At 38.8% G+C, this 16,323-nt stretch overlaps 1 protein-coding gene across 1 annotated transcript; it reads left to right on the top strand.

Annotated features, from left to right (window-relative positions):
* Positions 1 to 941: 941 nt before the first annotated feature.
* On the top strand, positions 942 to 2,221 carry LOC148768582 (uncharacterized). The gene has a single exon (XM_088821280.1). The coding sequence runs from the start codon at positions 942 to 944 to the stop codon at positions 2,151 to 2,153; it is 1,212 nt and encodes a 403-aa protein (XP_088677406.1). The 3' UTR covers positions 2,154 to 2,221.
* The last annotated feature ends 14,102 nt before the right edge of the window (positions 2,222 to 16,323 follow it).

Below are 16,323 nucleotides of genomic sequence, written 5' to 3'. Positions count from 1 at the left end.
TAACATAATCAATATCATATTTTATATTAGATCTAATATTTGTTATATCTTTGTGATATGACATATTTGCATCTTAGTGAAGACGATTTGAAAAAAATTGTTTTTATAGAAATAGAGAATATTTTATGGAGTAACAAAAAAGGGTCTGGCTGATTTTCCAACAATGCCAAGACCATATATGTCATTGCTTTCACAAGCTAAGAATAAAGTTATCCACGATGAATTTAGATATTACAGACATGCTGTAGACACATAAAAATAATTAATTGGTTAATTAAATTAGCCAATTAAATTGTGTCTAAATTAAATTATAATTTATCTTACAAAATAAGTTATGGAGATAATTATCAATTAATTATTGGCCAATAGGATTATTTCTTCTCTTCCAAGTTATAAGAGATAAATATCAATTTAAAGAGAGCCAATCAAATCGCGCCACGTCATCAAGTAGACTTTAAGTAGGACTCTTATTCTACCACTATAAATAGGGACCCTCTCTACACAATTCAAAATACAACTCAAGAAGAAGAAAAACCGTAGGAGAAAATTCTCTCTACAATATTCAAGTCGTTCTTCATCAAATTCAAGGCGTTCTTCAGCGTTTCGATCCGAGATTCAAGTCGCAAGACCCTCGGAAGACGTTATTCAAATCCAAATCAAATCCGGAGAAGATCAAGTCAACGACCCGTCTCCGAAATTCAAAGTCAAACACAGATTGTTCTGGAGAGAAGAATCAGAGGATTAAATTAGAGTTTGTAACCCGCAATATTTTATTTTAATTCAATAAAAATTATCTTTGTTCAGTTTTTCTTGTTTGTCTAAATCGCAGATAAGAATTTGTTGCTACAAATTTTGGCACGCCCGGTGGGACATCTCTACCTCTCATCTCTTCTCTCTCTCGAAGATCCTCGAAGTGTTGCAGTGACTGCTCTACGTTCACAATGAAGATTGCTACTTCGGATTCATCCAGTGTGGGCTTGGGTACAATGAGTATGGCTAAGAAGCTGCAAGCATCCTCCGAGACTAACTCGACGCCTCAAACCATTCAGAGAGGCTTACCACCTCTTGTCAACACAAGCGCAGACGTGGAATGTTCAAAACGAGAGATTTCACAGCCCACGCCTCGTTCAACATCAAGCTACTCAGAGGTGGCATCCGTCATGACAACAAACGCTACAACCATGGAGGAGCAAATTGCAAGTTTGACAAAGGCCATTGAGGAACTCGCAAAGCATGTTCAACAACGAGATTCTCAAATTGCCGAGTTGATCAACAAGATGGACAAAGCCGATGCTAGTCAAGCTGTGGAGAATCAGATAGAGGTTCAAGACGAAGTCGAGACATCCACAAAGCAACAATCAGTTGAAAACGAGAAGGCTCCAGCTCAAGAACTTCAAGTTTCTTCAGAAGGGATGATTCATGTAGATCAAGTGATGACACTGATCAGTGGAACCATCAAAGACAAGTTGGAAGGAAGCTCGAAGTCTCCATCAACCTATGTCAAGCCATACACGCAAAGGATTGATGATCTAAGGATGCCAATGGGCTATATACCTCCAAAGTTTCAACAATTTGACGGCAAAGGCAACCCCAAGCAACATGTGGCACACTTCGTCGAGACTTGCAATGATGCCGGGACGTACGGAGATCACCTCGTCAAGCAATTCGTCCGATCGCTCAAAGACAACGCGTTTGATTGGTACATCGATTTGGGGGCAAACTCCATTGATAGTTGGAAGCACTTGGAGGAAGAATTTCTCAACCGCTTTTACAGCACTCGAAGAACAGTCAGTATGATTGAGCTCACCAATTCCCGCCAATGGAAGAAGGAACCTGTCATCCACTACATCAACCGTTGGAGAAATTTGAGTCTTAATTGCAAGGATCGACTGCCCGAGACATCAGCTATTGAACTGTGCATCCAAGGAATGCAATGGGGACTCCGATATATCCTTCAAGGAATTCAACCTAAAAGTTTTGAAGAGTTGGCCACTCGAGCACATGATATGGAATTGAGCATAACTGCAAATGAAGTCAAAGAACCTTCATTCCAAAAGTCGTACCAGCTCAATGAAGAACATGTCGAAGAAGAACAAGAAGATCACGAGGATGGGGGCAAGTCTTTTGAAGAAACAACACCCTATGCAATATGACAAGTCAAATCAAATCAAGCACTCCTTGACACGAGTTTAAAAGGTCTACATGTCCAAATCAAATGAAATTCTCCTTGACACGAGTTTAAAAGGTCTACATATCCAAATCAAATGAAGCACTCCTTGACACGAGTTTAAAAGGTCTACAAGTCCAAGTCAAGTGAAACACTCATTGACACGAGTTTAAAAGGTCTACGAGCACATATCAAATTCAAGTTCACGTGAAATACTCCTTGACACGAGTTTAAAAGGTCTACAAGTCCAAATCAAGTGAAACACTCCTTGACACGAGTTTAAAAGGTCTACATGTCCAAATCAAATCAAGTACTCCTTGACACGAGTTTAAAAGGTCTACATGTCCAAATCAAACACTCCTTGACACGAGTTTAAAAGGTCTACAAGTCCAAATCAAGTGAAATACTCCTTGACACGAGTTTAAAAGGTCTACAAGTCCAAATCAAGTGAAATACTCCTTGACACGAGTTTAAAAGGTCTACAAGTCCAAATCAAGTGAAATACTCCTTGACACGAGTTTAAAAGGTCTACATGTCCAAATCAAATGAAGTGCTCCTTAACACAAGTTTAAAGTGTCGACAAGTTGAAATCAAATCAAAGCTCCTTGATACGAGTATAAACTATCCAAATCAAATCAAGGCTCCTTGATACGAGCATAAACTATCTATATATCCAAATCAAGTCAAGGCTCCTTGATACGAGCATAAACTATCTATATATCCAAATCAAGTCAAGGCTCCTTGATACGAGCATAAACTATCTACATATCTAAATCAAGTCAAGGCTCCTTGATACGAGCATAAACTATCTACATATCCAAATCAAGTCAAGGCTCCTCGATACGAGCATAAACTATCTATATGTCCACATCAAGTCAAGCCTCCTGATACGAGCATAAACTATCTACAAATTCAAGTCAAATGCTCCTTCAGTACGAGCTTAAACTGCAAATGTTTCTCCTTGTCCACATGAGTATAAACTGTGCACGACATCCCTCAAAAGGATATATTTTGAACTACGTTATGACATGATCCCTTTATAGGGTACGTAGGCAATTTAGAATCTCTTAAGTTCAGTCATGATTTCAAAAGATATATGTTCTTTGCTAGATCAAGCTGCAATCAAAGTTGAGCAATTATCGAGACTCATCCACTCCAAGATGCATTGTCCGTGAACAAGTCTCGAGGGGGCATTTGTAGACACATAAAATTAATTAATTGGTTAATTAAATTAGCCAATTAAATTGTGTCTAAATTAAATTATAATTTATCTTACAAAATAAGTTATGGAGATAATTATCAATTAATTATTGGCCAATAGGATTATTTCTTCTCTTCCAAGTTATAAGAGATAAATATCAATTTAAAGAGAGCCAATCAAATCGCGCCACGTCATCAAGTAGACTTTAAGTAGGACTCTTATTCTACCACTATAAATAGGAACCCTCTCTACACAATTCAAAATACAACTCAAGAAGAAGAAAAACCGTAGGAGAAAATTCTCTCTACAATATTCAAGTCGTTCTTCATCAAATTCAAGGCGTTCTTCAGCGTTTCGATCCGAGATTCAAGTCGCAAGACCCTCGGAAGACGTTATTCAAATCCAAATCAAATCCGGAGAAGATCAAGTCAACGACCCGTCTCCGAAATTCAAAGTCAAACACAGATTGTTCTGGAGAGAAGAATCAGAGGATTAAATTAGAGTTTGTAACCCGCAATATTTTATTTTAATTCAATAAATTACCTTTGTGCAAGTTTTTCTTGTTTGTCTAAATCGTAGATAAGAATTTGTTGCTACACATGCATTAACTGCAAACATCATCAAGTTTTGGCCAATGTTACTGATGAATAGAAAAAACATCTATGACCGACGTGACGTTTGCGCACCCCGATTCGATCAAAGTTTTACGTTTATTTCCGCATGTTATATTGATGGACTGCACTTATAAAACCAACATGAAATAGGTATTTAATTTTTAATATAAAATGTGTGTAGTGTTTCACAATGATAACACTATTATTGTATTTTGATTTAGGTACTTGATGCCTTTATTGGAAATAATTGGTGTTACTCCTGTTGGAAGGAACTTCACGATTGTTGTTGCATTTTTGTCGCATGAAGACACAAACTCGTATTCGTGGGCTTTATGGTGTTTGAGAGAATTATTGGATGGTGTAGATCCACATGTGATTTTGTCAGAACGGGAATTGGGTTGTTGAAAGCATTGCCGCATATAATTCTGTAGTCGAACCACATATTATGTTTATTTCATATAAACAGAAACGTTGAGCCAAATGCGATGAGATTTATGGGAGGCAACATGAAGCATGGTGTAGTGTTTCGGAAAAAATAATGGGAGGCTTTAGTAAATTCGGAAACCAAAGAAGAGTATGCGCAAAATTACTACAAACTGATGAAAATCATTGCTGGAAATACGAGGTTGATAACGTACCTAGAGGATACATGGTTAATTTACAAGGAGAAATTTGTTCGAGCATGGACTCGTGATTTCTGACATTTTCGTAATACGTCGACTAACATGTACACGTTCAATCAACATACGATCAATTTATATAATTTTTATTTTTGTTCCATATTAACTGTGGTTGTATTGGAATAGGGTGGAGAGAAACCATTCATCGTCCAAAGGTTGGTTTGCATCTTTGACTGGAGGTGTTGACACTGCACAAACCATGCTTGATTTGCTAGTTTCGAGTCAAAACAATCAGTTGAAGGTGGATTTCTCGTTATCAGCCAAAATCCGATTGCATTGTGCCGCTATCCATGTTTTCAAGGTTTAATATGCAATGTGACACATGATGCATTGAAATGTTGTTGGTTGTGTACACAGTCTTAGGCGTACATATGGACTCCCGTGCGCGAGCGAAGTTGCAAAAAAAATTGAGACAAGGATACTTTTACCGTCGCAGACATACATTGATTTTGGAGTACCATGAGTATTGAAGAAGAAGAAGAAAAATCACTTAAGTCACAACCTGACAGGACTGAAGCAATGATAAAACAATTTCATGAATGAATCAACTTCCACTACGGACCCACGTACACAAGAAATCAATTTTTGCTCATTCCTCTCCCATTTTATCGCGGCCACCATAACGGCATATGTTAATGTCATGCCCGATGGTAACTGTGGGTAGAGATGTATTGCCGAAGCTGTGTGCACGAATGAAGAAAGATGGCCTGAAGTGAGAAGGGACTTAATTGTTGAGTTGTATGAGCATTTTGATTTGTACGCGAGTATGAATGGTGATGGAGCGTCAGGTGAGGAAGTAGTTTGTGGTATTATATTTAGATGCACTTGGCCTGAAGATCCTTGTCCACAACGGAAATGGATGGCTTTTTCGGATTTGAGATTTGTGATAGCTACCAACTACAATGCAATGGTAGTATTATTATCTCCAAGATGGTGTTCTACGAATCTCCCTCTTTTTGGGAGCAACAAATTATTACTAATTATCACTATTGTGTTGGAAGGAAATCACTACATCTTAGCCCAAACAATGTTGAATGGTCATTTACCTCCCATCTATCCCCAGTGGCGATATTTTGCAACTACAAATATAAAACATCTCTCCAATGTGTACCAAGCTCGACTTGATTTGTGGCATATAGTAAGTAGGTCTAACTAGATTTTGGCGTTTATTTATTTTCATGTAAGGCACGTTATTTTGTCTGTAAATTTTCTTAAATTTTATTGAAGCACTAATGTAATTTCTTTATAACATTTTCTGTTTTTCGTAATTTTCTAAAATTTTGAACATCTAGTTTCAAAAACTTATTTGTTATGTAATGAAAAGTATTTTGTAATATATATATATATATATATATATATATATATATATATATATATATATATATATATATATATATATATATATATATATATATATATATATATATATATATATATATATATATATATATATATATATATATATACTTAGTTAATTATAAATATTTAGTTCAATTACAATAGGAATTTTATCTAAAATTTAGTTTAACTTGAACTTTAAAAAATTTATTGTTATATCATAAAAAATAATTTGTAATTTTTTTTTAAAAAAAAAAAAAAAAGCCAAAACAAAGGAAAGACCGCTGCTGCCGCACCGCCTGATGCACACTGCCCTGCCGCTAACATCACGCCATTTCCCACCGCTTTTTTAATCCAATTGCAGACTTCTCCCTTTTCGATCACACCCGAAATTGGATAACTCATGAATTGTGGCCTTTGATGTTGGTTATTTCCTTTCGTCCCATTTCTTTTTTCAAGTTGCTGCGTGTTGTTCCCATCTCCTTTTTTGATATCTATATATAGCTGACAAATTGGATTTCTACAATCAGTTGTTCTTTTATTTCATTCATGGAATAATGGTTAAAATATAAAATTAAAATAATGAATTATTAATTAGCTAATATAATTCCATAGATAAATTTAAAAATATGTACAGACCTTCATTTTGGATTACTTGTTTTAGGGTGTGGGGAATGTAATCCATAACAACGAATATAATTTCTTATCAACGCTCGTGCCTATCAACCTAATTACTTGTTCACAATGTCTTTTTTTAAAATCTTAAATAAAAATGTGAGGTAGATGTACTTTTTAAAAAGATCTTATTTGCTCTCCAACAACTTATTTAAAAAAAAAATAAGATTTTTCTTTTTTTTTTTTTTAAATTTACCAAACACTTTGGAAAAGCTTATATGCTCTTAAACATCTTATATAAGCTAATAATTTTTTTTTACCACCAGTCATATATTTTACCACTTATAAGCTCTAAAACATCTCCAACTAAATTTTCATTTTCTTTTTTTTACTATCAGTCATATATTTTACCACTTATAAGCTCTAAAACATCTCGAACTACATTTTTTTTTTACCATCACTCATATATTTTACCACTAATATTTTTTTTTATATATAATTTCCACCGCGCACACACCAATCTCCAAATCTTTCTTGCAGGTAAAAACACCTCTCTCTCTCTCTCTCTCTCTCTCTCTCTCTCTCTCTCTCTCTCTCTCTCTCTCTCTCTCTCTCTCTCTCTCTCTCTCTCTCTCTCTCTCTCTCTCTCTCTCTCTCTCTCTCTCTCTCTCTCTCTCTCTCTCTCTCTCTCTCTCTCTCTCTCTCTCTCTCTCTCTCTCTCTCTCTCTCTCTCTCTCTCTCTGGTTGTAGTGACTGATGATGCTCATTTTCTTTTTGGTTGAAGTTTTATGTGATAAGCAGATGGCTCCTAAGTCTAAGAAAAACATCCCAAGTGGATGGGGTTCTAGTTCCATACAATCAAGAAAACCCAAGGATGACGTACGCAAAATTTGTCTATAATACATCTATATCATAATTAGTGTTTAATTGATTTATTTAACTTATTCAATTTTCGTTGTAATTTTTTTTTCATTTAAGGAAATTCGTGCTTTCAGCATGCAAGAGATACTGAATATGACAACTGGTTTTAATGACGAGTGTGGTTAGAGACGGCCATGGGCCGATTTTAGGCCCGGAACCAGCCCGTTGACAAATCGGACTGGCCCGTTGACCGGTCAACCGGTCCCGGAACCGTGAACCGGCCCGTGTACCTCGGGACAGGCTCGGTTCTAGAAATAGGTGAACCGTGAACCGCCGGCCCAGCCCAGCGGTTCACCCGTATTTAAAAAAAAAATAATTAAAAAAAAACTGAAAAAAGCTGAATCGGTCCGGTGAACCTGTCGTTATTTGCTCTATTTTTTAATCCCCCCCCCCCCCCACCCCACCCCACCCATTTTTTCCTATAAAATTAAGTTAAAGTCATTTTACATTTTATTTATTTCCTTTATATATATATATATATATATATATATATATATATATATATATATATATATATATATATATATATATATATATATATATATATATATATATATGGGAAAGTTTTGGAAGTGATGGGGGGCTTGAGTCCACCCTAGCCCTTGGAACATGCATGAATTAACCGACTACAATCAATTTTTCGATATTACATTTGTGTTCGATAGTAGAGAGGAATTCGTTAACTATTCGAAAGAAACTGCTATTGGTCATAGTATGTATTTGATAAAACAGTCTAAAAGTCCCAATGGGCAGTATATGAGAACATAGGCATTCCGTTGAGAATCACATGGAATAATTCGAAATTAATTATAAAAAAAATTGTTCCGTTTATACACAGAACATATTCTACTAAATCCGTGTGGATCTACACGGAACTCACAAAATTTGTTTTTTTTTTTTTTAATTTTCGACAAATTCATGATTCCAGTTTTGTAAAAGTATAAAAATTATCTCAAATCTGTACTCTAGGAGCCTCAAATTGCCGTAGATAGATTGTGTATATATATATATATATATATATATATATATATATATATATATATATATATGCCCGGAATCGGAGTGAACCGCGGGCCGACCCAGCCCGCCGAACCGTGTGTAATACGGGTAGGTTCCGATTCCGAAAAAAGTGAACTGCGAACCGGAGTGAACCGGCCCGAACCGGTCCATGGCCGTATCTAAGTGTGGTGAAGGGAGTTACGCACGTGTCTTTAGAGGTGAACTTCCTTTGAAGCGGTCGGGGATTTTCATTCCAAACCTGTTGCCGTTAAGAGAATCACAATTATCCATATAGCACATGATGCTCTGGTTTGTATTATTATATTTGTTTTTCATTGCACTAATTAATTAATTAATTAATTTCTTTATAAATATTTTCTGTTTTTCGTAATTTTCTAAAATTTTGAGCTTCTAGTTTCAAAAACTTATTGTTATGTAATGAAAAGTATTTTGTAAGATATATATATATATATATATATATATATATATATATATATATATATATATATATATATATATATATATATATATATATATATATATATATATATATATATATATATATATATATATATATATATAACGTCACGGACTTCCCACCGCTTTTTTCATCCAATTGCAGACTTCTCCCTTTTCAATCACATCCGGAATTGGATAAATCAGGAATTGTGGCCTTTGATATGGGTTATTTCATTATGTCCCATTTCTTTTTCCAAGCTGCTGCGTGTTGTTCCTATCTTCTTTTCTGATATCTAGATATAGCTGACAAATTGGATTTCTACAATCTATTGTTCTTTTATTTCATTCATGGAATAATGGTTAAAATATAAAATTAAAATAATGAATTATTAATTAGCTAATATAATTCCATAGATAAATTTAAAAATATGTACAGACCTTCATTTTGGATTACTTGTTTTAGGGTGTGGGGAGTGTAATCCATGACAACGCAATAGAATTTCTTATCAACGCTCGTGCCTATCAACTTAATTACTTGTTCACAATGTCTCAATTTCCTAAGTGCCTCACCTCTAAAGACACGTGCGTAACTCCATTCACCACACTTAGACAAGGCCATGAGCCGGTTTGGGCCGGTTCTGTGCCGGTTCACTCCGGTCCGCGGTTCACTTTTTTTGGAACCGGATCCGGCCCGTACTACACACGGTTCGGCAGGCCAGGTCAGCCCGCCGGTTCACTCAGATTCCGTGCCGGCCCAAAAATTTATATTGATATATATATATTTTTTTAAAATACTTGATGGATAAATAAATTAAAAGAATTACTTTTAAATAGGAAAAAAACAAAAGGAAATAAATAAAAGGACTTGAACTTAATTTTATAGGAAAAATGGGGGGAGGAATTCAAAAAAGAACAAATAACGGCCGGTTCACCGGGCCGGTTCAAACCTTTTTTACCTTTTCTTTTTATTTTTTTTTAAATACGGGTGAACTGCAGGGTTGGGCCGGCGGTTCACGTTTCAACTATTTCTAGAACCGGGCCCGTCCCGAGGTACACGGGCCGGTTCACGGTTCCGGGACCTGTTGACCGGTCAACGGGCCAATCCGATTCGTCAACAGGCCGGTTCCTGGCCGAAAACCGGCCCATGGCCGTGACTAACCACACTCGTCACTAAAACCAGTTGTCATATTCAGTATCTCTTGCATACTGAAAACACGAATTTCCTAAGGAAATGAAAAAAAAAATTACAACGAAAATTGAATTAGTTAAATAAATTAATTAAGCACTAATTATGATATAGATATATTATAGACAAATTTTGCGTACGTCATCATTGGGTTTTGTCGATTGTTTGGAACTAGAACCCCATCCACTTGGGATGTTTTTCTTAGACTTAGGAGCCAACCGCTTACCACATAAAACTTCAACCAAAAAGAAAATGAGCCTCACCAGTCAAATGTAACTTCTAAAAAACATCAACTACAACCAAAGAGAGAGAGAGAGGTGTTAACCTGCAAGGAAGATTTGGAGATTGTGTGTGTGCGCGGTGGGAGTTATATATAAAAAAATAATTATTAGTGGTAAAATATATGAGTGATGGTAAAAAAAGAAAAACAAAATGTAGTTGAAGATGTTTTAGAGCTTACAAGTGGTAAAATATATGACTGATGGTAAAAAAAAAAAAAAAAAAAAAAAAAAAAAAAAAAAAAAAAAAATTAGTTGGAGATGTTTTAGAGCTTATAAGTGGTGAAATATATGACTCATGGTAAAAAAAACGTTATTAACTTATGTAAGATGTTTAAGAGCTTATAAGCTCTTCCAAAGTGTTTGGTAAATTTTAAAAATAAAATCTTTTTGTTTTTAAATAAGTTGTTGGAGAGCAAATAAGATCTTTTTTAAAAAAAGTACCTCTACCCCACATTTTTATTTAAGATGTTATAACTAGTAAAAACAGGAAATAAACTCTTTATCCAGACACTCTAAAATTTAATTCTAATAATAAGATGTAACAACTTATCAGCTCTTAAAACATCTTATCAAACGTTGGAGCTTTTAAAATAAGTTATTTATTCCGTATTTACCTTTGCTATACTGGAAAAGTGATGATAGTATCATTTTATGATTTTCTTTCCAGTACACATTGCTTTAATTATTTTGGTTGTCTTTATACAGGAAAACCGTGACAACATTTCAAGGCCTCGTATTTTTTAGAAGGGAATTTTGTCAGAGGTGTCTGCAAGAAAGAGCTCCTTCACGATTTTCACGCGTACATTGATATTTCACATTTTGTAAGCCTCAAGCCCTTCATATATTATTCAAGATTTCATGAAATAGTTTTTCTTATAGTTTCAACTACTAATTTAATCAATTAGATTATCAAACAATATTATATAAATAACTTGCTACGCTACTACAAACTAACTATATTTTTATCAATATATATATATATATATATATATATATATATATATATATATATATATATATATGGGTGTGTGTATTACTAAGATAGACATCAATTACGATTTACGACCGTGAGTTATAAAATATTATGAATGTCAATGAGGATTTTTGGTTCAAACCAACCAGTAAAAATACATCAGGTACATAAGTAATTTTTCGTATTAAATTTTAGTTTAGGTGTCTTTCTAAATATGCATAGTCAGGGGTAATGTTAGCAGCTACAATTTATAAACATATTATTTTTTTGCCAATGCGGTAACTTTGTTCTCAAATTTCCTGATACATCTATGGCTAGTGTTACAGGGGTTAATTTATCACCGAAATTTTCCGCCCGTACGGCCTGATTTGCCCACCAAATCAGTCAGCCTTTCTCACGATTTTCTTCGCACAAACACGCACAAACACAAGTTTTTTCAGCCACGTAAACGAATACAAGAGTATGCAGCGGAAATCAAACACACAAGCACGTTTACGGGCAATGCCCAACCTTTATATTAATTCCCACAACGAATACAAAGGAGACTAAGGTGCACACACAAAATCCTCACTCAGAATTGCCCAACAATTGCAATCTGAACTCTCATATGCTAGATACCTCGGATTTGTGCACTCATAGCCAAATAAATACAAGGAAAATGTAGTTTTCACATAAAACTACCTAAGGACACATGGCAGCATATAAACATGACACTTGGCTAACTATTACAAGTAATAAGGGGCAGTTTTCTTGCATTTCCAGGCCTCAACCGCTCCATAACTGCCCTCAAATCCGCCCCTAAGGCTGATTTTCGAAGCCCAACTTGACCGGGCGCGCCCGTGCGCGCCAAACGGCCCAAACAGCCCGGCCAGTTGCTAGGCAGCCCATCTGCCTTGCCTTTTCCGCAGGTTTACTTGCCTTTACCGATTACTTGCCAGTTCTTTGCCTACACGGTCATCGGCACGCCCGCTCATCGGGCTGCCTTGCTTGCCTTGCCAATTTTGCCCACACTTGTCAAGTCGTGGTCGATTTCCCTCGAACGTTCGTTTGCCCACGTTATCGGCCGCATGCCGATTATTGCCCACGCTTTGTCCGTCTTTGCTGCCGAGCAACGCCCGTGCCAGCCACAAGTACTTTCGATCACCGTTCCCACTTGAATCAAGCCGATCCTTGCTTTTCTCGGCCAAGCACCCCAAATGCTTGCCGAACACCCGACCACTCATTGGCCGGTTGTGTGGCTGCCTTGTGCCAATCCCCACTTGGCACCATTTATCGGTCATGACTCGGCCACACTCAAGTCATAACCGATATCACCGATTCAGGGGGTAACAGACCTCCCCCACCAACGGTGTTCGACGCCCTCGTCGAACCGACACCATCGGCTTCAGCTTTCCACTTGTCTTGCCACCGTCTTCGATTGTGCTTTAGCGCCAGCACCACATCGAAACCCAAAATATCCCAAGTTTGATCCCACGAATTTCCCACAAATTCTTTCAGCCCTCGGAAAAACGAACGCCGGTCACGTTCAAACGGCAGCACCCAACAACAAGTGAAAATACTAGTTTTTGGCACAACTAGTATTTTATCTCGATTGCCCAGCCAATCAAGAAAGGAGATCACCAACCCACGGAAATCACCCAAGCACGGCTTCCATTTCATCAACAACAGAAACCAGCCCATCAACAATCCAACAACATGCACCCAAAATTCAGAAAATACCACATTTCGAACCCACGAGTTGTGCCACGCACGGCAGCAACTTAGAACAAAAGTAAGGCCACAATGCCCATTCATAAGCCCAAATGAATACCTTAACTTGCCTTCGGCCCTTGACTCATTTCTCGGCAATGCACGTACAAGCAAACCAGCCCGAGAATCCACCGTCTTGTTTTGAACGGCTGCAATTAGCCTCGATGACTCCTCGTCGTTCGATTCAGCCCCCAATTGCACCGCAGCCAACATAGCCACCGGTTTCTTTCCCGCCTTTTCTTTTGTCACGTACGAGCATTCGACAAAGCATGGACGCTCTTCGTCCATAATCATCAGCCCACCGAGAAACGGAATCACCGCAGCCTTGGCAGCAAGTAGGAACTCTTGCCCCAATATCACGTCGAAATCATCAAGTGGTACGACAGTCAACCCGCACTGCCCTTTCCACAAACCAATCGCTAGATCGACATCGGTTCTGCCTCTCACCGGCCCCGCTTCTGAATTTACAGCCTTCATTTGACTTGCATGTTTCGAGAGACTCAAGCCCAGCTTCTTGACTTCTCTCTCGGCAACGAAGTTATGAGTTGCTCCCGAGTCAACCATCGCCTTCACTTCTTTGCCATTGATCAGCACCGAAGCATACATCAATCCCTTGGTGCCGTTGGGTGCCTTGTCCACGACCAAAGCACTCAAAAATTGAATTGGATTGGCACGCCTCGTCTCGTCCGAATCCTCTTCACTATCCGACTCCCGCATCAAAGCATTCAACTTGCTCCTCTTCGGACAGTCCCTCATTCGGTGGTTGCCATCACATAGGAAACACCCACGGTTTTGTTTGTTGACGACGGGCTGTCCACCGGTCTTGGCATGTGCCGTGGATCCCTCGCCATCACCGCTCTCTTTTTGCTTCCAATTACGGCCACCTTTGCCACCGAACTTCTTCCCCTTGGATTTATCCTTCTTCGAGCCTTCATTATCGGAATCATCGGCCCCCATCACCTTGTAATCGACAAGTCGGTCCGCTGCCGAGATAGCACTTGGCAGATCCTTCACACCTTGTCTCCGCAACTCGGTTTGGGCCCATGGCTGCAATCCAGCCATGAAGTTGAACAGCTTATCTTCATCGGACATGTCTCGTATGTCAAGGAGCAGAGAACTGAATTCCTTGACATACTCCCTCACGGTTCCCTTGTGCTTCAATTGCCGAAGGGATTCCCTTGCGATCCAGCCCACGTTGCAAGGTAGGAATTGCTCTTTCAACTCCCGTTTCAGCACCTCCCAAGTCTCGATCTTGACTCGGTGGGCACTTGCATCGTCTGACAAACGAGCACGCCACTACAACTTTGCATCACCCTCAAGATACATACTTGTAATGGTCACTTTCTCGCGATCCGGAACCTTCGCTGCCTCGAAGTAATTCTCCATATCCCACACGAAGTTTTCGACTTCTTTGGCGCTGCGTACACCATCAAACGCAGTCGGTTCCGGCACACGAACTTTAGATCCGGACGTTCTGCCCTCAGAACTCGATCCTTCGTTTCGAACAGCCCTCTTAAGCACCGTCAAATCAGTAAGCATCCCATCAAGCTTCGTCTCAATGGCATCAACGAGAAGTCCCATCTCCTCGGCAACGGACGTGAATCTGCTCTCCACAAATTGAGGCAGATCGTCCAACGATCTTGACAAACGATCGATATCTCGCTTCCCATCAGCAAGCTTTTGTAAGATCGATGGATCCGTTGGATCTAGGGGCGGCCCAACCAAGGCTTCAAGACGTTGCAGCCTTGATTCCAGATCTAGCAACATCACACGAGTAGGATTTGGATTTGTCGAAGAACCAAAATCTTCAGCCATGCCGAACAGCAACACGTTCCGAACCCTTGAACCGGGCTCTGATACCAACTGTTACAGGGGTTAATTTATCACCGAAATTTTCCGCCCGTACGGCCTGATTTGCCCACCAAATCAGTCAGCCTTCCTCACGATTTTCTTCGCACAAACACGCACAAACACAAGTCTCTTCAGCCACGTAAACGAATACAAGAGTATGCAGCGGAAATCAAACACACAAGCACGTTTACGGGCAATGCCCAACCTTTATATTAATTCCCACAACGAATACAAAGGAGACTAAGGTGCACACACAAAATCCTCACTCAGAATTGCCCAACAATTGCAATCTGAACTCTCATATGCTAGATACCTCGGATTTGTGCACTCATAGCCAACTAAATACAAGGAAAAGGTAGTTTTCACATAAAACTACCTAAGGACACATGGCAGCATATAAACATGACACTTGGCTAACTATTACAAGTAATAAGGGGCAGTTTTCTTGCATTTCCAGGCCTCAACCGCTCCATAACTGCCCTCAAATCCGCCCCTAAGGCTGATTTTCGAAGCCCAACTTGACCGGGCGCGCCCGTGCGCGCCAAACGGCCCAAACAGCCCGGCCAGTTGCTAGGCAGCCCATCTGCCTTGCCTTTTCCGCAGGTTTACTTGCCTTTACCGATTACTTGCCAGTTCTTTGCCTACACGGTCATCGGCACGCCCGCTCATCGGGCTGCCTTGCTTGCCTTGCCAATTTTGCCCACACTTGTCAAGTCGTGGTCGATTTCCCTCGAACGTTCATTTGCCCACGTTATCGGCCGCATGCCGATTATTGCCCACGCTTTGTCCGTCTTTGCTGCCGAGCAACGCCCGTGCCAGCCACAAGTACTTTCGATCACCGTTCCCACTTGAATCAAGCCGATCCTTGCTTTTCTCGGCCAAGCACCCCAAATGCTTGCCGAACACCCGACCACTCATTGGCCGGTTGTGTGGCTGCCTTGTGCCAATCCCCACTTGCACCATTTATCGGTCATGACTCGGCCACACTCAAGTCATAACCGATATCACCGATTAAGGGGGTAACAACTAGCTACATTAAAAAGGATTTTGTCTCTCATTTGTTTTCAAAGTAACGAGAAATGCTCATTTTTCTTGCTACGGAGGTATTCCATAAATTTTGGATTATATCACCTTTGGATGGAGTCTACAAATATCCGTACCATGTGTAACAGTTTTAGCGCCTATTCATAATATCGTTTTATTTTATTTTTGCATTGCACAAAAATGCAATACCGGTACATGTTTCGTTTGAGGTTGTTGGATTTTTGGTTACTTGTGAGGGTGTAAAT

This window comes from Erythranthe guttata, chromosome 8 (genome assembly GCF_056151865.1).
Source record: "Erythranthe guttata isolate IM_541 chromosome 8, IM_541, whole genome shotgun sequence".
NCBI lineage: Eukaryota > Viridiplantae > Streptophyta > Magnoliopsida > Lamiales > Phrymaceae > Erythranthe > Erythranthe guttata.
This window is presented reverse-complemented; position numbering and strand designations above follow the sequence as displayed.

What these genes read in the sequence shown, in the direction of transcription:
- LOC148768582 (XM_088821280.1), top strand. Translation starts at nt 942, where the DNA reads ATGAAGATTGCTACTTCGGATTCATCCAGTGTGGGCTTGGGTACAATG.